The sequence below is a fragment of the Sus scrofa genome, chromosome 5 (genome assembly GCF_054392235.1).
Source record: "Sus scrofa isolate SSC_HxYL_T2T_F1_AM1 chromosome 5, Sscrofa_HxYL_maternal_Yorkshire_Landrace_v2.0, whole genome shotgun sequence".
NCBI classification, from domain to species: Eukaryota; Metazoa; Chordata; class Mammalia; order Artiodactyla; family Suidae; genus Sus; species Sus scrofa.
Window position 1 is genome coordinate 64,408,254 of NC_139387.1, and position 27,309 is coordinate 64,435,562.

Sequence of the window (27,309 nt, forward strand, 5' to 3'; positions counted from 1 at the left end):
GGGCTGCTCCCGCAGCATATGGAGGTTCCCAGGTTAGGGGTCTAATCGGAGCTATAGCCACCGGCCTACACCAGAGCCACAGCAAGGCGGGATCTGAGCCGCATCTGCGACCTATACCACAGCTCACGGCAATGCTGGATCCTTAACCCACTGAGCAAGGCCAGGGATCAAATCTGCAACCTCACGTTCCTAGTCGAATTCGTTAACCACTGAGCCACAATGGGAACTCCATCAAAGTCCCAGTTTTATAAGTGAAGCAACCGAGGCATAAGATCTCAAGTCACAAAAGTGAGCTGGTATTCACAGCCGGCAATGTGTCTGTCTTCTCACAGCACCCTATGAGTTTCCCAGTCTTTTATGACTTTCCATTTTTTATTTAAATGATCTGTTGATTTATCCATCTCTCACATTAACACTCCAAGTTGGGAGAAGCTGGTCAGGTCACAGTCATCCTGTATCCCTATTGCATAAGTCAATACCTGGCACCGAATATTTTATTTAAATGAACTGACCTGACTTTCTTCCTGGCTTATGGAGGCCCTGTTCCTGAACTCGACCTCTTATCTCAGAATTTGAAGGTCCCCCCACCCCACACCCCGGAGCCAGCTGCAACGTTCCCAGAGCATGAATAACACCACAGTCAATTAACCACAGAGTAGATTTCCCTGGATAGGCATCTGCAAACACCAGGTCCAGGGCTTGGAGCAGGAGCAGGAGAAGGAGAAAGACAATGGAAGCCATGTGGTCCAGCCGCCTGCTTCTATTCTTTCTCTTCACATGCAAGCTATCCCCAGAAGTTGCTGCAGAAGTTCAGGAATCCTCAGGTAAAAGAAAAAAGCATTTGAGTGACCCAGAGGGTAAAAGGGTTGTTAGCAGTCGGGAAGGGAACATGGTAGTACAGTGGGTAGTTTTCCTCCAAACCAGGGAAACTTTCCAGGAAATGCTGGGTAAAACTCTTGCCGGAGTAGAAGAGGGAAGTCTGACATTATCCTTCAGAAATAGGCTATTACATGAGGTCCTTACTCCACAAGTTAGAAAAATAAAGCCTTGGAATGATAACTGCATCCATAAATCTCTTCGGCCTTAGTCTAAAGAGAAAAATAGAGATGTCTCATTGTTTAGAGCTGCTGCTTCTCTACTCAGTGACCCCAAACTTCCTGCCTTTCTCTCACTCTCCATCTCCCCCACCAACCCTCCTCTATTTCTGTCTAGATGGCCCCTGGACCCAGAAACCGGCATCGCTTAGAGACGTCGCAGCTGCCGTGGAATTCATCGCTGCTGCTGAGGTGGCTGTCATAGGCTTCTTTCAGGTTTGTCCAGATACCCCCACCTGTTGTTACCCCCAAAGAACCAGAAATAGTCTACCTTAAAGGAGACAAGTTAGTCACCTGCTGGCCAGATGACACTGCCTTAGAAGCCAAAAGGCCCCCGAGTCTGCTTTTAGCTTGTCAATCAAGAGTTCTCAATCTAGACATTCCCGGTCTCTGAATTATGTCTCATACCTGCTTCAGAAGTTCTGAGGCTGTCAACTAGGTCTTCCCGTGCTTTGAAGCTTCAGTCAATATCTGAATTCTGAGGCAGGGGCCAGAGCAAAACTAACTTCTATCATCCAAACAACACATTTGTCAATTGTTACCTCCAGTCTAGAGCCTCTAACCAAATAGGTAATCCCTCATTCTTCTTTCTTTTTATTTTCTCTGTAATGTTTTGGGTTTGTTTTTTGTTTTTTGTTTTTTGTTTTTTTTTTTTAGGGCTGCAACTGCAGCATAAGGAAATTCCCAGGCTAGGGGTCATATCGGAGCCACAGCTACAGCACGCCAGATCCAAGCCGCATCTGCGACCTACACCACAGCTTGTGGCAACGCCAGACCTTAACCCACTGAGCAAGGCCAGGGATCGAACCAGCATCCTCATGGATACTAGTCAGGTTCTTAACCCACTGAGCCACAGTGGGAACTCCTGTTTGCTTCGTAATGTTAATAAGGTTGGCATTTTGTCTATTGAAGGCATTAGCCTCCATCTTCCAGATCGGCTGCCTGGGTAATAAAAGCAGCCATAAATGAGAGAGCATCATTCCAGCATTTTTCTTTTTCTCTGGAGGTGACATCTGGTGATTCTCACAGCTGATCAAGCCCCTACTCTCTCCTTGCAGACCTTCTTGTCTGTTTCATAATTCCAACTCACCATCACCCTGTCTTTTCTGTGCACACAGCTGGAAATGGCCTCGATGAGATATGAGCAGGGGGAGGACCCGAGGGGAGCACATTTTTCAGTGATGAGAGATCTGAGCTGTAGACAAAAAGAGCCACCCTTCCACAGGCTGGGAGTGGGAAGAAAGTAGAACTGGAGGAAGGTGCAGTAACAGAAATGGCCATAAGGTGTCGCGGTCCTATCCCATTCTAAGGAGCAGCATGAAAGTCCCATTCCAAGGATCAGAATTAAAAAAAAAAAAAAGAGGACGCCTTGAGGAACAATTGTTCATAGCCTCAAATGAACTCCATACACCCTTTGGGATGAACAAGGTGCCAACTCCTTCTGCTTGACCCCAGATGCAAGGTTAATCATAATCTTTTTTCTTAGCATGTCTCTTCATTCAGCCAGAGAGATGTCAGGAAAGAATATATTCACTCCTGTTCACTGCCTGGAACTGCTATGGGCAAGCGTCCTGTGACAGCAGGGAAATAATGCCAGCTTGCTATAGAAAGACTGGAATCCTCAGAAGAGGCTTCCATGCTCCCTCCTGCAGGCCTGGGTTCTAGAGTGGAGAAATGCACAAACAGTGTGTTCAATAGCTTACACGCAGTGGAAAGAGGACTATTTGTTCCTGTCCTACAAAAGCCTTTGTTAAAAATAAAAACCTTCTAAGCTTCCACTCTAATTTCTTTTCTTTCTTTCTTTTTTTTTTTTTCCCCTTGGCCCTTTAGACAGCATTTATTACTTATTTTTGCCTTTCTTCTCTCCTCCACAAATTATTCCCCAAACATTTGTCTTCTCTGTTATCCCAATAACAAAGCAGTCCAGTTCAGCAGGCCTCTCTGATTTTGAGCCCCATCTCAACTACTAATAAACTGCCAGTTCTATGGTAAAACCAGATAGAAGTCCCAGGCTTAGCAACAATTTGAGAGTTACCTATTAACCCACCCAGCCTGGAAAATTCAGCCTTCATTTTTAGAGGTCAATGTTGTCTCATTGGACACTATGATTTCTGATTGAGGGAGCACCTTTCTAGTCCCTAATCTGTTTTTTGTTTGTTTGGTTTTTTGTCTTTTTATCTTTTTAGGGCTGCACCCGCGGCATATGGAGGTTCCCAGGCTAGGGGTCTAATCAGAGCTGTAGCCACCTGCCTACACCACAGGCACAGCAACACCAGATCCAAGCCGTGTCTGCAACCTACACCACAGCTCATGGTAACGCCATATGCTTAACCCACTGAGTGAGGCGGGGAATCAAACTTGCAACTTCATGGTTCCTAGTCTGATTCATTTCCACTGCGCCATGACAGGAATTCCCATAATCTGTTTCTAAGTCTCTCTCCTCCAAAAACAATCTGTGGGGTTCTCTTCCTCTTCTTTTTAGGATTTAGAAGTACCAGCGGTGTCTATGTTCCATAGCATGGTGCCAAATTTCCAAGACGTGTCCTTTGGAATCAGCACTGCTGCTGAGGTTCTGGCCCACTACAATGTCACCGGGAGCACCATTTCCCTCTTTCGGCTGGTAAGTCAGCTGGACAGCTCCAGTCTTCTTGCAGGTTTTCCTTAGGTTGTGGCTGCACAGACTTCTGAGACCAGAAAGGAGTCTAGGTCTTGAACACTAACGGTGATGCCAGAGTCAGGAACCATGATGACAAGAATGATGGTTCGACTCAAGCTTCAACTTGTGCTTCCTAAACAGATGCTATCATAAAGTGGAAAGAGACCCGGACAGAGTCAGGAGATGACATTTGCCAACCATCAGCCACATGAGTGGGCAGGCCACTGACCATTTTTTTGGCTTCCATTCTTTCCTCTATTAAAAAAGAAAGATTTGGAGTTCCCGTTGCGGCTCAGTGGTTAATAAATCTGACTAGGAACCATGAGGTTTCGGGTTCAATCCCTGCCCTTGCTCAGTGGGTTAAGGATCCGGCGTTGCCTTGAGCTGTGGTGTAGGTCACAGATGCGACTCACATCCCAAGTTGCTGTGGTTCTGGCGTAGGCAGGCGGCTACAGCTCCGATTGGACCCCTAGCCTGGGAACCTCTATATGCTGTGGGAGCAGCCCAAGAAATGGCAAAAAGACAAATAATAATAATAATAATAATAAATAAAAAGAAAGATTTGACCATATCAGCTGTAAGGTCTTTTTGAGCTCTAAAATTTTATCCTTTCCTGTCTTTGAGAGTTCACTTAGATTGATCAAACCTAAGTGAGACAACTGCTCTGTGGCCTACACAAGATGTTGATAATAAAAAGTATATAAAGTATATTCTCCCCTGTTGTAGATCTTAAAATGGAGTAGAAATTGTTAACATAATGTGCAAATACAAAGAGCATCACCACAGATAAAATACTACAAGGGTTCCACATGATAAAAGCAAGGTAGGAATTCTGACCAAAATAAATTATGAAGGAGACAACTGAACTGGGACTTAAAGAACAGATAAAACTTGGACAAAATAGAGGAGAATTCATGGCCAAAATGGGGGAAAAAAATTAAACTTAGGAAACAGTGGTGAGGCCAAGTTGACTGGGTCTCAGGGAACATGTTTTGGGCAAATGAGTATGAGACAGAGCAACTTGATTGGAACCATATTGCGGAGAAATTTGAATACCAGTTTAATGGGTTTGCACTTAAGTTGGTTGGCACTGACCAGCCCTCCAGTCTTCAGATCAGAAAACATGAACAGAAATGTGTTTTCACAAGATTATTTTGGCAGTAATGAATAGGATGGATTGTTAGGCAAAAAAAAAAAAAAAAGAGGAAAGAGAACCTTTATAAGGAGAATAAAATAGGTCATGTACTAAGGAGCTGTAGCAAAGAAGTGACAATAGAAAATAAAGAAAAGGTAGGTCCTGTGATAATTAGATATCAAAATTATAGGAAGTTCCTGCTGTGGCACAGTGGGTTAAGGATCTAACTGCAGTGGCTCGTGTTGCTGCAGAGGCTCGGGTTTGATCCCTGGCCCGGTGCAATGGGTTAAGGAGCCAGTGTCGCCACAGCTGTGGTGTAGGTAGGTCACAGCTGTGGCTTGGATTCCATCCCTGGCCCAGGAATTTCCATATGCCACGGGTGCGGCCATTAAAAAAAAAATTATGGAAAAGAGGCAAGGTTTAAAGCCAGAGTGCCTAGGAATAGTGAGGGTGTAACAGAAGGAGGGATTTCTGATGCTTTAGTTGGTTGTCGAGTTTGTATTGTTGATGGAATATCAAGGTGAAGATGACCAGAGTCCACTGGAAATGAGAAACTGAGCGAAAGTTAAAATTCCAAGATTTCTGGACTGAATGTTCTCCCTCTCTCACCTCCATCCTATCTATCTCTTATACTTTCATCCAAACTTCATTTTAAATGTATTCTATCTTCAATATCTCCAACTTTCTTTAAGCTCTTGATACATCATTATCTCGTTTGTGCATCACGCCATTAAAATGGTTTTCACCTGGTCCTCGTGGGTTCCCTGTTTCCAAATCCAGTGAACACTGCTTAGGTTTTATGTTACTGAACATTTTGGCCATATTTGAAAGTGTTGGCCATGCTTTTCTCTTTAATACTTTCTCTTTCCTTGACCTGAAAGCCTACCTCTCCTGCTCCCCCGCTTTTTTTATGAGTCCTTGAGACCTTCTTTACCTCATCCACACGACTGCCTGACTCAATGCTCTTCCCAGTCTAGGTCATAGGATCCACATGCCTTGGAAGCAAAGGCTATTTTGTTCATTACTTCAACCACTGAGCACTTAAATGTTCCTGCCATGCCAAAATCGAGAGGAAGATACAGAGAGTCCTCATATATCTCCTGCCCCATTCATATGTAGCCTCCCACATCAGAGTGGTACATTTGTCACAAATGATGAAACTACATTAAAACATCATCACTGCCCAAACTCCATAGTTTACATCATGGTTCACTCTTGGAGTTTTACATTCTATCATTTTGGACAAATGCATAATGACATGAACCTATCATTATGTTATCCCAGTATTTTTACAGCCCTAAAATTCCTCTGTACTTTTCCTGTGAATGAATTAGTGAATGAATGAAGGTGTAAACCTTAAGTAATGTAATTGGTTCTCATGATAACCATTATATGCTTGTTGAATATCTGGAGTGTTTTATCGCTAGTCTGGACCACTCATGATTCAAATGCTTGCTGGATACAACTATTTGGATGCCCTTATAAGCACTACAGTCTTAACTTGATCAATATTGAATTTGTCATCTACACCCACTGAATCATATCCTTCCCACAAAAACACTGTTTTACTGAATGGCTATGTTCGTTCAGTCTCTAATTGTTGTCAATCTTACCTCCTTTTATTCTCCTCCAATCTTTCTCTTTCGTTCCTTGAATAGACTCAGAGTGTCTTTGTCATAAACATTTTCAATATCTTCTTTTTTATTTATTTTTGATTAAATTAATTGATTTACAGTGTCGTACCAATTTCTGCTGTTCAGCAAAGTGACACAGCCTTATATATACACACACATTCCTTATCTTATATTTTCTTCCATCATGTTCTATCTCAAGAGACTGGATATAGTTGCCTGTGCTGTGGAGTAGGACCTCACTGCATATCCATTCTAAATGGAAGAGTTTGCATCTACTAACTTCAAATAGATTTCCCTTTATTACCACTTATCCTGTTTCCAGATTGATATCACAATGAAGGATTTTTTTTTTTTTTTGTCTTTTGTCTTATTTGGGGGAGGGGGAGGTGCACCTGAGACATATGGAAGTTCCCAGGCTAAGGGTCACATCAGAACTGCAGCTGCTGACCTACACCACAGCTCACGGCAATCCCAGATCCTTAACCCACTGAGGGAGGCCAGGGATCGAGCACGCATCCTCATGGAAACTAGTCAGGTTCTTAATCAGCTGAGCCACAAGAGAATCTCCACAATGAAGAATTTTAAATGCAAATTTGACCATGGCATCTCCTTTTTAAAAACTCTTCAATATTCCTCATTGCTTATGAGAAGAAAATCAAGGTATGTAATCATGGAGTTTTTAAAAAGTGACCTGGCCACTAAATGCTTCTCTATTCCCTTTCCTAGCACATTCCCACCCTGGACTCTATCTCTGACCACCTAACTACACACAGCATCAGGACACAATTTCGTTCTGTCACACAGGCTATTTTTCTGCCTAGAATGCCAACTGACACCCTTCACTCAGCCTCACTCAGCCAACTCCTTGAATTCCAGTGAATCAGTTCAAGCATCTTTTTTTTTTTTTTTTCTTTTTTTTCTTTTTAGAGCTGCACTTGCAGCATATGGAGGTTCCCAGGCTAGGGGTTCAATTGGAGCTATAGCTGCTGGCCTATGCCACAGCCACAGCAATGCAGGGTCTGAGCTGCGTCTGCAGCCTACACCACAGCTCACGTCAACGCCGGATGCTTAACCTACTGAGCAAGGTCAGGGATCGAACTTGGAACCTCATGGCTTCTAGTCAGATTTATTTCCACTGTACCACAATGGGAACTCCCCGCAGTTCAAGCATCTTATCCTTCAGAAAGCCTCCCTGGAATCTCCAAACCGGCCTAACTATTCCTCTCTACTTCCACATCCCTGTTTTCATTGACCACTTTTTAGTGCATGTCGTGTATTTCTGTGTCTATCTCATCTTTCACTCCCATCCCCACCCCAGATCATGAGCCAGTCAAGGACAGGAACCATGACCCATTCATCTTTGAATTCCAAAACCTGCAAGATGTCCCCAGTACCTAGAAGACATTCAGAAAGTGTTCGGGGAACTGACTCACACACCAAAGTGTGTCTGAAGGTACACGGGTCCTTTCAGCAATTCTTCCCCCACCTGGACCACAGTTGTGGGTTTGCACTGTCACATAGGATTAAGTCAAACTCTTCTGTAAAAAGCTTCAGTGAGAGAGATACATACTATATATAAAATAGAAAAATAGAGTCCTACTGTATAGCACAGGGAACTATATTCACTCTCCTATAATAAATCATAACAGAAAAATATGAAAAAGAACATGTATATGTGTCTGTGTATAGGTATACCTGAATCACTTTGTACTGCAAAAACTAACACAACATTGTAAATCAACTATACTTCAATTAAAAACATTTTTTTTAAAGAACGCTATGAAAGGTTACACGAATGTCTTTCATGTTACTGTTGAACTATTTGTAGCAACCTACCAATACAAAAATTCTAATTCACTACCGATCCTCAAGTACTTCTTTCCCAGTTTATTATTTGTTGCTCTATGAAAGTCTGGTTTGAAAGTCTCAGTACTACCCAGATACACATGTGGGGAAGAAAAACAAGTGCTCTTGCTTCCACTGTCTCTACAGGCTTTACAACCTCTAAAGGGTGTATTCACTTTGTTTACAATTTATTCTCTACAAAGCCCTGTTGATGACCTCCCAGAGCTGCTGGCTCTTCTTTAGGATCTGTTTTTTGTTTACCACTTGACAGACCTCCTCTGAATGAACTCCTGGGACCTCTGTGGAAAGGGTCCTTACCAAAAACAAGCACACTGGTTCCTGTCCTGCTCCACTGGCAGGTCTGGGAGAGGTTCAGCTCATGCAATGAAAGCTTTTAGATAAACATTTTTTTCCCCTCAGTTTACACTTATGAAAATTCAGTCCAAATTTTAATAGTGCTATTATTCAGGAGATTGGAGTAGCCTTAAAAAAAATCAACCCAAACTATTTTTTAAGGTTTTTCATTTGTAGTGTATTTAAAATGTTTGCATTGAACAAACTAATACTTATTATTTTTCTTTTTAGGGCCTTTCCACAGCATATGGAAGTTCCTAGGCGAGGGGTCAAATTGGAATGGCAGCCGAGGTCTACACCACAGCAATGGGGGATCTGAGCCTTGTCTACAATCTACGCCACAGCTCACGGCAATGCCAGATCCTTTAACCTACTGAGCAAGGCCAGGGATTGAACCTGCATCCTTACAGACGCTATGTCGGGTTCCTAACCCACTGAGCCACCATGGGAACTCCAAACTCATAGTTTTAACACATTCAAACATATCATTCAATGCCATCATGCTCCTCAGAAGGTGAGCCCAGTATTTAGGAACAATGGTCAATTCCCAAGTCCAGCAGGAGTGGTGTGGGAGCAAAGGGATGACCTTACAGGATGGATGTGGTCTTCGGTGATTCCTGCCAGTTGGTCTCTGTGCTTCTGCGTAGGTCCGTCAAGAGGCCCTTTGAGTCTGCAACTAAAAATGTTCTTTTTTACATCAAGAAATATGAGCCAGGTGCAAGTTTTATAATACCTACCTTCATCTCAGATCTATAATTTCATCCGTTTGACTTTGTGCTTAATTTATGATCGGCACTAGCCCAGGTGTTTCCAGATGTTCTACCATTCCAATCTCACCAGAATCTGATGCGATAAAAATTATTATCTGTGCATTATCAATAAGGACACTAAAGTTCCCTGAAACAGAGTTGTCCAGACTCTCACAACTATAGATTCTGTGACCATTTCTCCTCTACCATAGTGACTTTCTACAGCACTTAATCCTGAAGCAAACCTTCATTCGTACTCCAGATTCCATCTACTCCCCATGCTGAAGCCTTTTCAAAATATCGCTTTCTTCTAAACCGTCTATTTCCCTGGCACTATTTAATCAAATTCTAGAATTATTTCTTAAGATTTAATCTAGGCATTACATATTTTGGCAAAGACATTCAGAATTTACACATATAGTACGTTTCCTCTGCAGGAACATATTTAGAGATAAGCTGAAATAATAAGTGGAAATGTGAGTTGACAGCTATGATGGTGCACTAAAAGGGTGGGAAATACTGTATTTATGGAACACATCCCTCTCCAAAAATAATGTGGGCCATCTACATAAATGCAATCGGGAAAAAATTTAAGTAAAATGGAGTGATAGTAGGTCGTGTATGACATCCTCTCTGCTCTAGGACACAACTTGTCTTTTGTTAGTGTCACAGCTGGAAGGCCCTCCCCACTGCCAATAGGACCCTTACTCTGGCCCTAACAAAGATGTGATCCTTGCTGAATAAACCATGAGCCTGTCTTACAGTGGAATTTCAGATATTATTTGAATGTTTACCTTGTTTTGAGTATTCTCAATGACTTCTCTTTTAAGAAACAGAACTAGGAGTTCCCTGGTGGCTCAGTGGGTTAAGGATATGGCATTGTCCTTGCAGCAGCTTGGGTTGCTGCTATGACTCAGGTTTGATACCTGTCCCGGGAAATTCTGTGCCATGAGTGCAGCCAAATATATATAGCCAAACTTAACTTTGACCCAAAAGGATAGTAATGGAAACACAGAAGAGGTATTTTCATGCTTTTCACAATTATTCCTTGGATACCACAATTTAAGAAAGGCACCTTGCCAAGCAGAAACTCAGAAGGAACCAGTGCATAAAAATAAGCTGATTAAAAAATGCAAAAAGTAAGATATGCTGAATTTTAAAATACTTTTTTCTAAAATATGTATTTACCAAATACATGGCGAGGCTAAGCAGGTTATAAAAAACAAACCCAGAGACATGAGGACATTTGTTTAACAAGTGACTTCCCAGTGCTAGCCAAGATATTTTATATTGCAATTGATGTAAACCATGACAACTTTAATATGTTATGTGAAAATCTGGTTTGTTAATTAGAGAAATCTATCTAAATTCAAAAGAATATTGCTGAAATACAAAAAAAAAAAACCCACAAAAAACAAAAAACAGAAAAGGAGTGATTAAATCCATTGGTATGATACAGTGTCTGAAATATAAACTATTCTACATCTGATACTCTTGGGGAACCTCAAAATTACATTGTAAGGTGACAACCCTTCTGGTTTACTGTTTCTGGTTTTCTTCTCGTGCCTCTTTTCTTGGGGAGGAAAAGAATATGATTTTTCAAGGACAATTCTTTCCCGAAACTGGAAAAAATATATAAATTTTTTTCCCCATTCTTGATCCCAGGGTAGAATTTTCTTTCCAGTGCATTATGCAAATAAATTCCCTTTACAGAAGGGAGATTTCCTGTTCAAAGGTTGTTTCCAGGAACCCTCCACATGAACAGTCCAGAGTTTATTGGTTTAAGAAATAGCGAAATAGTCAAGCATGTTTTGTTCAAAGAAGCGTGGCCAGCCTGAGGCTTTGGGAGGGTGGTTTTTACTAAAGCTCTTTGCTTCTTAGAGAATGTTATCACCTGCCCAACATCTTCTGGCTGCCTTATATCACATTCTTTAAGTCCAAAAACACCTGGAGTGGCTGATGTTTCCTGTCCTCCCGATTCTGGGAAATGTGAGGGGTTGCCTGGCAAAGGGAGCCTAAAGGGGGGAGCTCCTGGCCCAAAGCACAGCTCTGAATGCCGAAGCACAGGCCCCCAGCCCGCAAGTTTCTAGAAAAATGATCTGGAAATATTTAGACATATTAAATACCAAAACAACTCTGATTGTGGTTGTCATGATGGTTTTGATGGTTGCGCAAGTAGCAATGCCATTTGCAGCATCGTGAATGCAACTAGAGATTCTCATACTAAGTGAATGAAGTCAGTCAGAAAGAGAAAGACAAATACCATATGATATCACTTATATGCGGAATCTAAAATAATGGCCCAAATGATCCTACCTACAAAACAGAAACAAATCACCATGGACTAGAGAGCAGACTCATGTTTGTCAAGGGGGAGAGGGGAGGGAGTGGGATGGACTGGGAGTTTGGAGTTGCTAGTAGTAACTCTATTACATTTAGAATGGATAAGCAATGAAGTCTTACTGTACAGCCCCAGGGAACCTTATCCAGTCTCTTGGGTTAGAACATGATGGAAGATAGTATGAAAAAAAAGATTGTATATGTATGTATCACTGGGTCACTTAGCTGTACAGCAGAAATTGAAGGAACAATGTAAATCAACTATACTTTAATTAAAAAAAAAAAAAAAGCCCTATGAAGGAGATGTGCCAGTGGCAAAGCAAGCCTTAAGCAGCTTTAAAGACAGTGTGCATTTATTTTCTTTCTCTCCTCCCTCTTTGGTCTGCTGGAGGGGGAAGGGAGAAGGATGGACAAGAAGGAGTCCTAGGAAGACTTTTTCTCCTGCTTTTAGACTCCTGCCCCAAGTTTTCTACTCAAACTGTGTGAATTTTGAAACAATTAAATAGGCAAAGGGAGTTCACATTTTAAAATATCCAGAGGTTTTAATGAATTTTTTTTCAGAATTCTTTTTTGAAAATACAAACATTTTCTGTATCTTGGCATGTATGTATTTCGTATGTTTGAGCTGTGAAAGACGGTCATAAAATAAAAACTCATAAAATAAAAAGCTTAAGTTGCTACCTGAGTGAATGTCAGCTCTTCCGGGCATCAGTGCCTGACGTATACTAGGGACTCAACAAATAATTCAACACAAATGGATTACAAGAGATATATCCAAATGTGACTCGATATATTCAGAATTAATAAAATTAACCATAAAGAGAGTATTTGGTTTCTTGGAGGTTAACTAACCCAGTGAGAGGCCACCTTGAACAAAACAAAGCAAAAATAGACAACAGGGGTTATACTGGGGATGTCAATAATGAAATATCTTGGATTTTTACTGTTGAGTAACTGTAATTTAGCTTCGACTGAGTTCCCTCCTGCATAAACTTAAATGAGATTTATGTCTGCCTCTGCTGGCTAGACCAGGAGAAGGTATCTTGGGAGCAGAAAATGGTTCTGGAACGGGGCAAGATCTGATTGGGGAAGACCTTTATAAGATAGCAGATATAAGGGGAAAGGGTTGGAGTTCCTGTCGTGGCGCAGTGGTTAACGAAGCCGACTAGGAACCATGAGGTTGCGGGTTGGGTCCCTGCCCTTGCTCAGTGGGTTAAGGATCCCGCGTTGCCGTGACCTATGGTGTAGGTTGCAGACTCGGCTCGGATCCCGCATTGCTGTGGCTCTGGCGTAGGCTGGTGGCTACAGCTCCTATTCGACCCCTAGCCTGGGAACCTCCACATGCGGCGGGAGTGGCCCTAGAAATGGCAAAAAGACCAAAAAAAAAGGGGGGGGGAGGGTTAAGGAGATGGTCAAGAGTTTGTGACCCAGGGATCTCAAGAGTGATTCAGACTGTTTTAGGAAACAGACAGAATTGTTCAGGAATCAGCCCTGATCATTTCGTCTGTAAGCATAGTTGCTGTGGGTAACTGAAGCTTTATCTTATGTCTTTACGGGCATGAGGAGATGAGGGGAGGGGAATGGCAAATTGGGGAACAATGTTTGGCAGTGTGGAGTACTATCTTTTACTATATCTAGATATCGTGAAGAGGTGGTTCTAAAATGTGAGTCTGGGATAACAGACCCAGGTAACTCCTCAATCCCTTCCACCAAAGATAATTTTTTTTTTTAAGCTGAGCAAAAACAAACAAACAAACAAAAAAAAAACCCACAAACAAACACACCAAAAACCCCACAATTATTTTAAAGGGGCATTGAAGAACCAGCAAGAGAGGGGAAATGTCTAGGCTAAGATCTAAAATAAAATGAACACCTCAAAAAATGGAGCCCATACTGAGACTACTTTTCATCGGGGCGGGGGGGCTTAGCCAGTTCTAATAGGAATAGCAGAGAGGCTGAGAGGTTTATTAGCACACTGGATATCCTCAAGGTGCCAGAAAAGTAAATGTTGGCATTTGGGGACCACAAGAGGAAATAGGAGGTAAATCCAGAAAAATTCCTTTTGTTCCATTTTGGACGCTAAAGAGTGATAGCCTCCAATCAAAGATGAACCATAAGTATATTGGCCCTCCCAAGGTCTGCAGCACTGATTCAAGTCACCTCAGTCCCTGAAATTGATTAGAATGATCATATATGAATATATATAAATAAACACACCACATACTTACACATATACATATATACATACACTACATAGACCTGCACACATTTATAATTATATATATGTTTCATGTTTATAATTTACCCTTAGTCCTGCCATAGTATAATAACTGAAGGTCAAAGGGAAAGAGAAAAACCCTTAAATCAGAGAAAAAAATATTACCCTCAAAGTAACCTCAAAGGGGTAAAACTAAGATTCACAGATGCCTTCTCAACAGAAAGAGTGAAATGCAGACTGTAAATAATTACGTCTTTCAGAAACAGAAAGAAAATAACTCTCAACTAAGAATGCTACCCCATGGCAAAAATAGCCTCAAAAATAAAAGTGAAATAAAGGTTATTTCAAACAATTAAACTGAAAGAATATGTCATTGGACAAATCTAACTCATTCTAAAGGGAATATTAAATATGTTCTATAGGCAGAAAGACAAAATCCCAGACAAAACTCAAAAATGCTGGAAGAAATGAAGAGAAACTAAAATGTCAATATGTGCATAAGTGTAAATGTATATTGACTATTTAACAATAATATCAATGTCTGGTGAGATTTAGAATTGAAAAACACAGGAGTTCCTGTCGTGGCTCAGTGGTTAACAAATCTGACTAGGAACCATGAGGTTGCGGGTTCGATCCCTGGCCTTGCTCAGTGGGTTAAGGATCTGCTGTTGCTGTGAGCTGTGGTGTAGGTTGCAGACGCGGCTCAGATCCCGAGTTGCTGTGGCTCTGGTGTAGGCCGGGGGCTATGGCTCCGATTAGACCCCTAGCCTGGGAACCTTCATATGCCACGGGAGCAGCCCAAGAAATGGTAAAAAGACAAAAATAAATAAATAAATAAATAGAATTGAAATGCGCAACAATAATCACCTGTAAATTGTGAGTTTGGGCCAGGGATTTAGAGTTGGAAGGAGGAAAAGCATATTAGAATGTCCTAATGTCCCATATGATATCACTTATATCTGGAATCTAATATTCAGCACAAGTGAACCTTTCCACAGGAAAAAAAACTCATGGACTTGGAGATCAGACTTGTGGTTGTCAAAGAGGAGGCGGAGGGAATGGGATGGACTGGGAGTCTGGGGTTAATAGATGCAAACTCTTGCATTTGGAGATAAACAATGAGATCCTGCTGTATAGCACTGGGAACTATATTCAGTCACTTGTGATGGAACCTGATGGAGGATAATGTGAGAAAAAAATGTGTGTATGTAAGTACAACTCGGTCACTTTGCTGTACAGTAGAAAACTGAAAGAACACTGTAAACCAACTATAATGGAAAAGATAAAAATCATTTAAAAAATTTAAAAAAGAATGTCCTAATGCCTGCATTGCCCAAGAAGAGGGTAAAATTGCTAGTTTGCATTAGATTCTGATAAGCAAAGTATGCATGTAGTAATGCATGCTGGTGATCCTTAAAAGAATAATTACAGTGTGTGTAACTTCTGAGTTGATAAAGAAAAAGAGGGCATAATAGAAAGTTCTCAGTTGATTCAAAGTAGGCCAGAGATGAACGAAAGTGGGATTTGGAACAGACAGAACCAATAGAAAATGCATATTTAATTAAATATATTAGTAATTAATGATATAAAATAATCTAATTAAAAGGAAAAGATTATCAGACTGGATTTAAAAATAAAACTATGCGCTTTCTACAAGGGATGCAATGTTCCAAAACATAGGGATATGTGTAAGATATAAACATAGATTGAAAATAAAGGGATGGAAATATACCATGATGACACTTCCAAAAATACCATGATGACACATATAATATATGGTATACGTATATTAATAAAATAAAGTGGGCTTTTAGGCAATGAGCATCCCTAGAGATAAAGAAGGACTCTCTACATAATGGTAAAATTTCAATTTTCCCAAAGGATTTAACTATTCTAAATTTTCAGGTATAACCTGAGAATATATAAGCAGAAACTGACAGGACTGTAAGAAAAAAAATGGTTAAATACACAATCAGAATGGGAGATGTTGACAGCCCTCTTTTGATAGAATATGCTGGTTAAAAAATAACCAGTAAGAATATAGAAAATTTGAACTTTAAAATTAACCTGCTGTGTAGTACCTGGAACTATGTCTAGTCACTTATGATGGAGCATGATAATGTGCGAAAATAGAATGTGTACATGTATGTATAACTGAGTCACCATGCCGTACAGTAGGAAAAAAAATTGTATTGCAGAAATAACAATGAAAAATAAATAAATACAAATAAATAAATATTTTAAAAATAAAATAAAATTAACCAAATACCCTGATGCACATATATAGAATACTGTATTTAAGACTATAGAATACATATAACTTGACACATATATCTAGAAGCTGACAAATAATAAAAATAAAATGTAAATTTCAGCTAGCAATCACTAACAGGAATAGAGCCAGAAAATCTTAACATTTTTAAATTGAGATATATTTCTAAATAATCTATAGGTTAGAGAAGAAATAAGAACCAAAATTAGAAAACATTTTGAGCTGAATGATAAAATCTACACATGAAATTTATGGATGCATCTATAGCCTTCTAAAAGGGAAATGTGGAGATTTTACTGTGTATTTTAGAGAAGAATAATGCTAAAAAATCAAGAACCTAAGCATTTTAAGAAGAAAGAAAAAATAAGTCCCAGGCAGATTTTATATCTATCATAAGAGACAAAATAATAATGTTTCCGCAAGACTTTGGCATAGTCAAAGAAAGCAAAAAAAAAAAAAAAAAAAAAGCAAAAATACACAGTAGATAAAAGGAAAAGATCGATAACTTGACTGAAATCACCATCTGTTCATATACGATCACCATTAAAAAGGAAGTCCCCAGCGGGAAAAGATACGTAATTTTAGAACCATCAAAGGGCTTATATCCAGAATATATAAAACCTTTTCAAATCAGTAAGAAAATGATGAATTCAATAGAAAAGTAGGCAAATGGCTGGAACAGACACTTCAGAAAGAGGATATATACCTGGTTAATCAAGGAAGTAAGAGTAAATCTATTATGAGCTACTACCGGATATTCACCAAAATGAGTAAAATTAGAAAGGCTGATAATACCAAGTGTTGACAAGGATGTGGAGCAATGGGACCTTTCAAATAGTACGGGGACAGATATACATTCTTTTTCATTTTAGAAAATAGGTTGGCATTGTCTCCCAAATACACATCAGAATGCCTGTCAAAAACATACCATTCTATAATCAAAAATCCCAATCCTAGGAGTTCCCTGGTGGCTAAGTGGGTTAAGGATTTAGCATTGTCACTGCTGTAGCTTGGGTTCAACCCCTGGTCTGAAAGCTTCTGCATGCCATAAGCATGGCCAAAAAAATTAAAAGTCCCAATCCTAGATACATGCTCAACATACACAGAGGCATGAGTACTAAGATAAATGAATGAGAATGTTCACTGCAGCATTATTTTAATAACCAGAAGTTGAAAACACTCTAAATAACCACCAGTAGTAAAATGAGTAAGTGTTTTGCATAGTGATACAACGAGATATTATACAGAAAAGAAAATGAACAAATTATAGCTATGTGCAATAACAAGAACGACCCTCATAAACAAAATTTTAAGCAAAAGAATCAAGATACACATACAAAAGAACATAGTTTGTTTCCACAGACATAATGTTTTTTAAAAGATGAAACTAAAGTATAACATTGAGATGCATTTTTACATGGTAAAGCTATAAAGGAAAGGATGAAAATCCTCATCATAAAAGTCAGGATAATGATCACCTTTGGCAAAAAAAAGGAATGGATTATTGATTAGAACAGATCACAGAGGGCTTTAGGCCTTCTGACAATATTCTATTTCTTTACCTGAGAGGTTGTTCTACAGTTGTTTGCTCTGTGTTAATTTACTGAGGTTTATATCTTCTGTTCTGTGCTTTTCTCTGTATGTGTGTTTTATTTCTCATTGAAAAAGTGCATCAATAAAACATAAATCTGATCCTGTAAACGCTCCCCCCCCCCAGGTTAGAGTTTCATCTACTCACCTTGACTTCAAGGCTCTTTGGAAATGTGCTCTGCCTACCCCACTGCCCTTGTCTCTCTCCTACCTTCACTTATTAGCTACTGCTATAGTCAAGCGAACTGCAACTTCTAGAAACGGGGCATCTTTCATCTTTTTGCCTTTTGCAAATACTGTTCTTTATTTAAAATTCCCACCCCCATCCTCCACCGTCTGACCAAGTTTAGCCTTCAAGAGCTGCATCTTCCTGGAAGCTTTTCTGCTCTTCCTCAGGTGACATTCCCTTGGGAGGACACTTGCCACAATCTGTGGGATGTTTCTGTTTACTTCTCTGTGTCCACAGGACAGTGTGTTCCTAGAGGGCAGGGAACATTTCCTATTTACCTTTCTGTCTTTAGAGCTTCAGTTAGTGCCTGACATGTGGCAAAGAGTCCAGAAACACTGATCAATGAATGAAGACAGAGCTGTGACAGTTTCACCCTTTTTGTTTGACCCAGGTGGATGACAAACAACTGGATTTAAAGAGTGAAGACATTGAAAGGATGGATGCCACCAAATTAAGCTATTTCATTGAGAGCAACAACCTCCACTTGGTGACAGAATACAACCCTGTGGTAAATAGCTCCTCTCTAGAATCTTAAGTCCCTACATCAGGGAGGGCACTTGCTTCATAGCAGAAATCCTTTTTCTCAAGAGTTCTGATCCTTTGACCAATAATAGCATTAACCACCATTAACTGAACACCCAGTTGTTTGTGTTGCTATCTTTATAACAACATTTAAGATTGATGGACTTTCCCCTACCCAACAAAGAAAGAAATGGAAAAATTAAATGATGTGTCACATGACTAGTAAGAAAATCAGAGTGCAAAGTTAAGGCGACTAGTTAAAATGTCTGGGTTTGGTCGCCTGAGAGAGTTCAGCAAAGTTCTCTGATTCCAGCAATAATCTAGACCATGCTTCTCAAACAAGATTGCAAGCTTGCTGGCTGCAACTACGAAAATACCGAGGGCTCATTTTTTCCCCCTAAAGCATTGATAACCAGTACTTTTGTAAACTGCAAAAGAAGTAAATTAATAGACAAATGAGATGCTTAAAAACAAAGCCCACTGTTCACATATTTGGAGGCTGCAGCAAGGTAAAATTTCTAAAAAGTTTTACACACTTATTCCCAGTATCTGTGCCTATTGCTTTGTGGACTAGTAACTAGCCGTTCTCAGTCTGGCACCATCGCCAGGTCTCTAGACCTTCATGGAGCCTTAGCTTTCTTTCCTTGGGTGGTACCTGCTACTTGCAACCTGGATGGGAGTGTTGGTCCATCCATCCAGATAATCTTCTGGCCTTCTAACACTCTACAGCTTATAGAATTCCCTTATATGTCCTGCCTTTTACCTTCCCCAACATATATCATCTTATGATGGAGAGTTAACTTCCAGTGATCTGCACCATCTTGGAAATGCTGTACATTCCCTAATAACCATCATGATTTTTAGAACTTACAAGGCCCTTTCACATCATTTTCTCATTTAATACCCAGAGTGATTTTTTTCAAGGTTGAAGAGAGAAAATTATTATGCCCATTTTATAGAGGAGAACGTTCAAGACCCAAATACATTCAAATTACACAGTAAGTAGAAAAGGCATCATTTAAGGCAAGAAACTTAACTGATGATGCATTAGCTCATTTTGTCTATTTCCATTTTACTGGAAAGGAAATGGGAGGTCAGAAAAGTGAAATAACTTCCTCAAGGCCATATGACTGGTCATTTGAGCTTCAGTGACAGCTCCTTGTCCCCTGCTTTTTTCATGGCTGGTCTGTCTGACGGAGTCCTGTGGTTTTCCCATTGCCCCACACAGCCTTCAACAGAAAACACCCCTTTTCCTGTTGACTAAATTCCTGTCCACCTCTCACAGCATGTTTGTCACCATGGGGTGGTGACTCCATTTCCACTTCTGCTGAGATTCCAAACACACACACCCCAGGGGTGTTGGCAGTAATAACTGAAAAGGCATTTTTCTCCTAGACCATCATCATTCTGGTCATTGTGTCTATAAAGCTGCCAGGAGTGCATGTGAGACCTGAAGGGATGACCTTCTAGTCCCTAGGTTTATGGCCTCAAGGTCCTGGACCAGCTTTCATGAGTTTTCATGCCTGGTCCATCTCTCATCTCATAGAACAATGACATATTTTGTGAAATTCCACATTCATAGTGATAGCAAATCATATGAAGAAGAAATTAGGAAAGAATTTCTTTAGAGAAGCAAGTTCAACTCTGACTTTTTTTATTTGCCTGACATAGTGTTTTTCTCATTTGGACATCTGCTTATATCATTATAGTCGTTTCTCATTCGTGGCTGGTGCAGAGATTTGTACCAGTTGCAACTGGACAGAAATTCACAGCCACATAATTCACTTCCTCTGCACTTTTAATGCACACACTCAATACTTGTTTCAAGATGAAAATCTGGATATGTCTATTAGGATTAAACTAATCACTTCTGCTGTGTCCAATCCTTTCTGCTAAAACAACTATATCATTTGACTCTTTAGCTTTGAATTTTTTTGACTCTTTCTAAGACATTTTTTTTTCTTTCTAGGCACACCTGCAGCCTATGGAAGTTCCCAGGCCAGGGATTGAATCCAAGCTGCAGCTGTGACCTATGCCGCAGCTGCAGCAATGATGGATCCTTAACCCACTGTACCCAGGGCTGGGGATCAAACCCTCACTGAGGCAGAGACAATGCTGGAACCTTAACTGCTGCACCACAGCAGGAACTCAAACTATTCCCAAAATTTATCCTCCATCTCTGCTCTAGGAGGATAGATGCATAATCTAAATTTAAGAAGCAGGATCTACTGAAACAAGAGACAATTATTTAACATCAATATTCCAAATTTAAAATCTCGGAGTTCTCATCGTGGCACAGTGGTTAATAGATCCGACTAAGAACCATGAGGTTGCGGGTTCGATCCCTGCCCTTGATCAGTGGGTTAAGGATCTGGCGTTGCAGACGCGGCTCAGATCCCGTGTTGCTGTGGCTCTGGCATAGGCCGGTGACTACAGTTCGGATTAGATCCCTAGCCTGGGAACCTCCATATGCCGCAGGAGCGGCCCAAGAAATGGCAAAAAGACAAAAAAAAAAAAAAAAAAAAAAAAAAAAAATCTCACGGAGTTCCCGTCGTGGCGCAGTCGTTAACAAATCCGACTAGGAACCATGAGGTTGAGGGTTCGGTCCCTGCCCTTGCTCAGTGGGTTAATGATCTGGGGTTGCCGTGAGCTGTGGTGTAGGTTGCAGACGCAGCTCGGATCCCGAATTGCTGTGGCTCTGGCGTAGGCCGGTGGCTACAGCTCCGATTTGACCCCTAGCCTGGGAACCTCCATATGCCGCGGGAGTGGCCCAAGAAACAGCAAAGCCAAAAAAAATAAATAAATAAAATCTAAGACCTGGTTTTAAACTCCAGGGAGAAAGAACTCATTGGACCCTCCTTGACTACGTGTTGGCCAGTAGAGCTGGAAAATCTCTACAGAGCAGCGTGCAGCTTCTGGAAGGATCTTACCTCATTGCTTCCCTCCCTGCCATCCTGGGACCCTGCCCAAAGATTCACACTTTCTTCCTGTGTACAAGCTTGTTTTACAGAAATGCTTGCAGATTTAGAAGAGAGACGTCAAAAGGAAAGGGAGTTATTTAAAAGAGAGATCCCTGGGAGTTCCCTGGTGGTTAGTGGGTTGAGGATCCACTGTTGCCATTGCCGTGTCTCAGGTTCAATTCCTGGCCTGGGAAATTTAGCATAATGTGGGCATGGCCAAAAAAAAATTAATAGAGACCCTTTCAGGAAAGGGAAATGAAGGGAGCCAGTGCCATAGTTTCACACCATCTCTTCTCACCTCCCCCTGCTTCATAGCTCTTCCCTCCCCACCATCACCAACAACTTCATGGGGAACCACCATCTCTAATCACCAAAAAAGGACACGATGCTTCTGGTCTCCCGAAGAGCTTACTTTATTGCTAACCTGAAGTAGACTGATTCAACCATGCTTAGGGTTGAATTGGTTTAGATGGGGTTTTGCAATCAGCTGTGCAGGAGGCAGTATCTTGGTGGTCAAGAGCATGGACTCTGTAGACACATTGCTGGCTATGCATCCCAGCTCACCACTTCTGTGACTTTAGGAGATCTTGTGCCTCAATTGCTTCACTTAGAAAACTGGGACTTTGAGGATTGGTTATTACATGTAAAGACCTGATACTAGTAAGCACTCAAAAGTAGGCACTCTAAGATGCAGTCAAAGGCCACATTGTAAGTGCAACTTGCAACATGAAAAAGGGTTGAAAAAGTGACTAAAATGTTACACGATGTGTTTGTTATCTACTGATGCATGACAGCTTACTCTAAAATTTAACAGCTTAGGAGTTCCCTTCCTGGTGCAGTGGTTAATGACTCCGACTAGGAACCATGAGGTTGCAGGTTTGATCAATGGCCTCACTCAGTGGGTTAAGGATCCGGCATTGCCGTGAGCTGTGGTATAGGTTGCAAAAGCAGCTCAGATCCCGTATTGCTGTGGCTCTGGCATAGGCTGGCGTCTACAGCTCTGATTAGACCCCTAGCCTGAGAACCTCCACATGCTGTGGGCGCAGCCCAAGAAATGACAAAAAGACAAAAAAAAAAAACTTAACTTAAAAAAGTAAAAATTGATTATCTCACACAATTTCTGTGAGTCAACAATTTGGTAATGGCAGGGGCTAGGTGTTTCTAATCCAGGGACACTTGTGAAGTTGCAGTCACTGGTCAGGGAAGCAGTCATCTGAAGGTTCGACTGGGGCTGGAGGATCTGCCTCCACAATGGCTCGATCACATGGCTGGCCAGTCAGTGCTGGCTGTTAGCAGGAGGCTTTAGTTCCTTGCCATGTGAAGCTCTTCACAGGGCTGCTTGAATGTCCAGCATAAGAGAGTAAGTGACATAAGAGAGAGCAAGGCAGAAGCCACTATGTCTTCCTTGGCCTAACCTTGGAAGACACACTCTGTCATTACTGCAATATCCCACTGGTTACTCAGCTAATCCTGTTCAGTGTGGGGAGGAGGGAGCTACACAGTTGCAGGAAAAACAGAGGGTGAGACTAATTCAGAGCCATCCTGCAGGAGTTGCCATTGGTGTTATGGATGCACAGGTCTCATTTATGTTCTACTGTACCTATTCACTGGTTGCCATTAATATTTTTTTTGTTTTGTTAGTTTGCTTTTGCTTTTCTTTTAGGGCCATACTTGTAGCATATGAAAGTTTCCAGGCCAGGGGTTAAATTGGAGCTACAGCTGCCGGCCTACACCACAGCCACAGCAACTCAGGATCTGATCTGTGTCTGTGACCTACACCACAGCTCATGGCAACGCTGGATCCTTAACCCACTAAGTGAGGTCAGGGATCAAACCTGAATCCACATGGATACTAGTTGGGCTTATTACTGCTGAGCCACAACAGGAACTCCCACTAATGGGGTTTTTTTTTTCCTCCTTCTTTCTTTCATTCTATCTTAATACATTTCAATTTGCCAGACTGCGGTTGGCCTTTTAAACAGTATTGTTCCAATTCATCTTCTACTGATAATGCACAAGACCTCCCCAGAGTTTGAAGAAAGCATGCACAGATACCAGAAGGCAGCTAAGCTCTTCCAGGGGAAGGTAAGTCTGGACTGGGAGATACCCCTTGGAATACGCAGCAACAGGACACTAGTAAAGGGGAGGTGGGGACAAGGAAGAGAGATAAATGGGGGAAAAAAAGTGGTTAAGAGATAACAAAGTGAGAAGTGGAGCATAATAAATCACATTACTCTGATGTAAAAATAAAGATGTATTTTATACTATTAAAGACGCATATAGTCATATCTTCCATCAGCAATACATCTAATTTTTTTAATACATCGATGGGTGGAAAGAAAATAGAGACCCAAAGATACTGAAAATAAAAATCACTTAGTAGTCATGATTTTTTTTTTTTTTTTTTTGTCTTTTTGCTATTTCTTTGGGCCGCTCCCGCGGCATATGGAGGTTCCCAGGCTAGGGGTCAAATCAGAGCTGTAGCCACTGGCCTATGCCAGAGCCACAGCAATGCGGGATCCGAGCCGAGTCTGCAACCTACACCACAGCTCACAGCAACGCCGGATCGTTAACCCACTGAGCAAGGGCAGGGACCGAACCCGCAACCTCATAGTTCCTAGTCAGATTCGTTAACCACTGCGCCATGACGAGAACTTCATGTAGTCATGATTTGTTTACTCCTTGCTATAAACTCTAAAGTTTTAGACCTCAGTGGTTCTTTCTCTCTTTTTTTTTTTTTTTAATTTTTTATTTTTATGGCCACACTGCGGCATATGAAAGTCTTCCTGAGCTGGGGAGTGAATCTGAGCTGCAACTGCAACCTGCGCCACAGTGGTGGCAACACCAGATCCTTAACCCACTGTGCTGGGCTGAGGATCCAAGCAGAGCTTCCACAGTGACCCTAGCCACTGCAGTCGAATTCTTAGCCACTGTGCCATGGTAAGAACTCTGGAGCTTATTTCTCAAATAAAATGCTTGTGTAGCGAGTGCCTATTGGATAGCCAATAAGTATTTATTTCTTTCCCTTCCCTAGCCTGTGTATTTCTACTTGATATGACTGAAATAGTAAAACTTCAACTACTTCAAAGCCACTGCGCTGAACTAGAGGCCTGTTCAATGATGAGGGTTGTCTTGTTATAAAACAAGCTGATTTTCCAATGATTGTTTCCCTAATACTGGAAGTTTTCAGTGTTACTAAATATAGATGATCCTCTAACCAAAATATTATAAATAAGATTTCTACTTTGTGTAGAAGGTTTGATTTAATAATATAAAATAATGAACATTTATCAAGCATGCTATATATGCCCAAACTAGAAATATTAAATCAATTCTCCTGTTTAATCCCTGTCAACAAAAGCCCATTTTTCCAATGAGAACACCAAATCTCAGAGAGGCTGAATAGTGTCCCCAAAGTCACACAGCTAGAAAGCACTAGAGGAAACATTTTAAAAGAATTCTCCGCTTTTAGCCATTAGGCCATACTTTCTCCCTTAGCTAATCACCAAATTCTCTTCCAATTCCATGTTCCTAAAATTAAATAAACCTGATCCAAGGGATAAAAAACCAGAACAATGCCAAATAAGAAGGAATTCCTTTTGGAGTACTCACTGTGTCTCAGGGGTAACAAACCCAACTAGTATCCACAAGGATGCAAGTTCAATCCCTGGCCCTGATCAGTGGGTTAAGAATCCGGCATTGCTGTAGCTGTGGTGTAGGCCAGAAGCTGTAGCTCCATTTCGACTCTTAGACTGAGAACTTCCATATGCTGCACCTGAAGCCCTAAAAAGACAAAAAAGAAGAAGGAGAAGGAGGAGCAGGAAGAGGAACAGGAGGAGGGGGAGGAGGGGGAGGGGAGGAAGAGAAGGAGAGGAGAAGAAGGAGAAAGAGGAATTCATTTTAACTCAATGGATATTTCCATTGTGTGGCACAGACCATACATTCCATCAGTATAAACTGCAGCAATCATAAGGTGTATCTTTCTCCCCAGGACCTCAGATAGATCTTTCTCTTTCAAACATCTCTGACTGCAGATTCTTTTCATCCTGGTGGACAGTGGTCAGAAAGAAAATGGGAAGGTGATCTCATTTTTCAAACTAAAGAAGTCTCAATTGCCTGCCTTGGCAATTTACCAGACCCTGGATGATGAGTGGGATACGCTGCCCATAAGAGAAGTCTCAGTAGAGCATGTGCAAAACTTCTGTGATGGATTCCTAAAAGGAAAGGGGTCGGTAAGTGTGAGACTCCTGGTAGAGCAAGTGGAGGTTTTATTTGTCTCTCTGTCCCTTTAATTTCTTTTTGAATAAAAACTCTTAAAAAAGAAGAAGAAGAAGAAGAAGAAGAAGAAGCGTTCTCCTTCTGGCTCAGCTGGTTAAGAACCCAACATAGCCTCCATAAGGATGTAGGTTTGATCCCTGGCCTTGCTCAGTGGGTTAAGGATATGACATTGCCACAAGCAGTGGCATATGTTGCATATGTGGCTCCAATTTGACCCCCAGTATGGAACTTCAATATGCTGTGGGTGTGACCATAAAAAGAAAAAAAAAAATTCTTTGACCTCCACTGGATTTGATTAAGAGTAAAGGAATGGGAGGATATGGTGGTCAGAGCTGGTATTCTTTCTAGGATATAATCATGGAAACAGAACTCCAAAAGCATGTTTGGAAAGGTCTTGCATATTCAAAGGAGGTGAATTTTGGATTTTACCATTCTGTGTACAATATCAGTGGGAAAATAAATCAAATTCCATGTAAAGAGTTCCTGAGATAAAAGTTGAAGATGGATTTAGGACTTTTAAGTAGGAATTAAATAGCTCGATTTGCCAATCTCAGAGTTCATAAACAAGAGTGGACTCCAAGTCTAAATATCAGTGTCATGATGTTTTTCAGAGAGAAAACCATGAATCAGAAGAAACGACTTCGAAGGTGGAACTCTGATTTCTCCCTGATTCTTCTATGTGCTACCAAGCTACTTCATGCCAAATAAAAAGGGGTAACTCAAACCTCGGAGACACTAAACAACAGGGTCACCAGGCTCACATATACACACACAGAGATACACACACACACACACACACACACACACACATACTCACACACACACATGCAAATGCACAGACAATATACACACAGCTCTAGATCATTCCTTAAAATCTTATTTACTCTTCTTGTCTTTTCTTTTAAAGACACTACCTCTCTCACTACCCATCCAATTTTTTCTTATGTGTCCATACTGATTTGGCCCATACACTGTCATAAATGCAACCAGATGGAAGTTTTAAGAGAAATATTGTGCTCCTGCTATGAAGGGGCAACATTCCTAGAGGGAGATGGTTCTGATGTGTCCTTTAATATTGAATTCATATACAGCATGTGACTCACACTCAGCCTCTTATAGAGTCGCCTAAGGGTTGAAACTCTGCCTTCCTCCTATGCCTGTGTCCCTCTCTGATTCAGGGCCAAGGACAAAAAGATGGCTTTTTACACCTCTCTGGAAATGTCTTTTTTCCAGAAGTCAAATGATGTTTCCAAGCCTCTGAACTCCGCAGAAACAGGCCATGTCAAAACTCTGTGCTTGTTTAGCGTTCCTAACTCCCCATATAAATCAACAACCGCATGATAAATAAAAGGCAATCATGTTATAGGAAAAGACTGGGCTCTCTTTGCAGACCAAACTTCTTGCAAATACTGCACTGCCCAACTCAGCATTGC

At 41.0% G+C, this 27,309-nt stretch overlaps 1 protein-coding gene across 5 annotated transcripts; it reads left to right on the forward strand.

Annotated features, from left to right (window-relative positions):
• ERP27 (endoplasmic reticulum protein 27) lies at positions 1-27,247 on the forward strand. 5 transcript variants are annotated; one of them, XM_001926542.6, is made up of 7 exons: positions 1-824; positions 1,213-1,310; positions 3,577-3,714; positions 18,508-18,624; positions 23,558-23,683; positions 25,633-25,830; positions 26,488-27,247. In XM_001926542.6, the coding sequence occupies exons 1-7, from the start codon at positions 731-733 to the stop codon at positions 26,533-26,535; spliced, it is 819 nt and encodes a 272-aa protein (XP_001926577.2). In that variant the 5' UTR covers positions 1-730; the 3' UTR covers positions 26,536-27,247. The 5 variants fall into 5 exon arrangements, with proteins under 5 accessions (XP_001926577.2, XP_084812841.1, XP_084812840.1 ...); XM_084956715.1 differs by lacking the exon at positions 25,633-25,830 and having other exon boundaries at positions 597-824; positions 26,488-26,665; XM_084956714.1 differs by lacking the exon at positions 26,488-27,247 and having other exon boundaries at positions 597-824; positions 25,633-25,995.
• Positions 27,248-27,309: the final 62 nt, after the last annotated feature.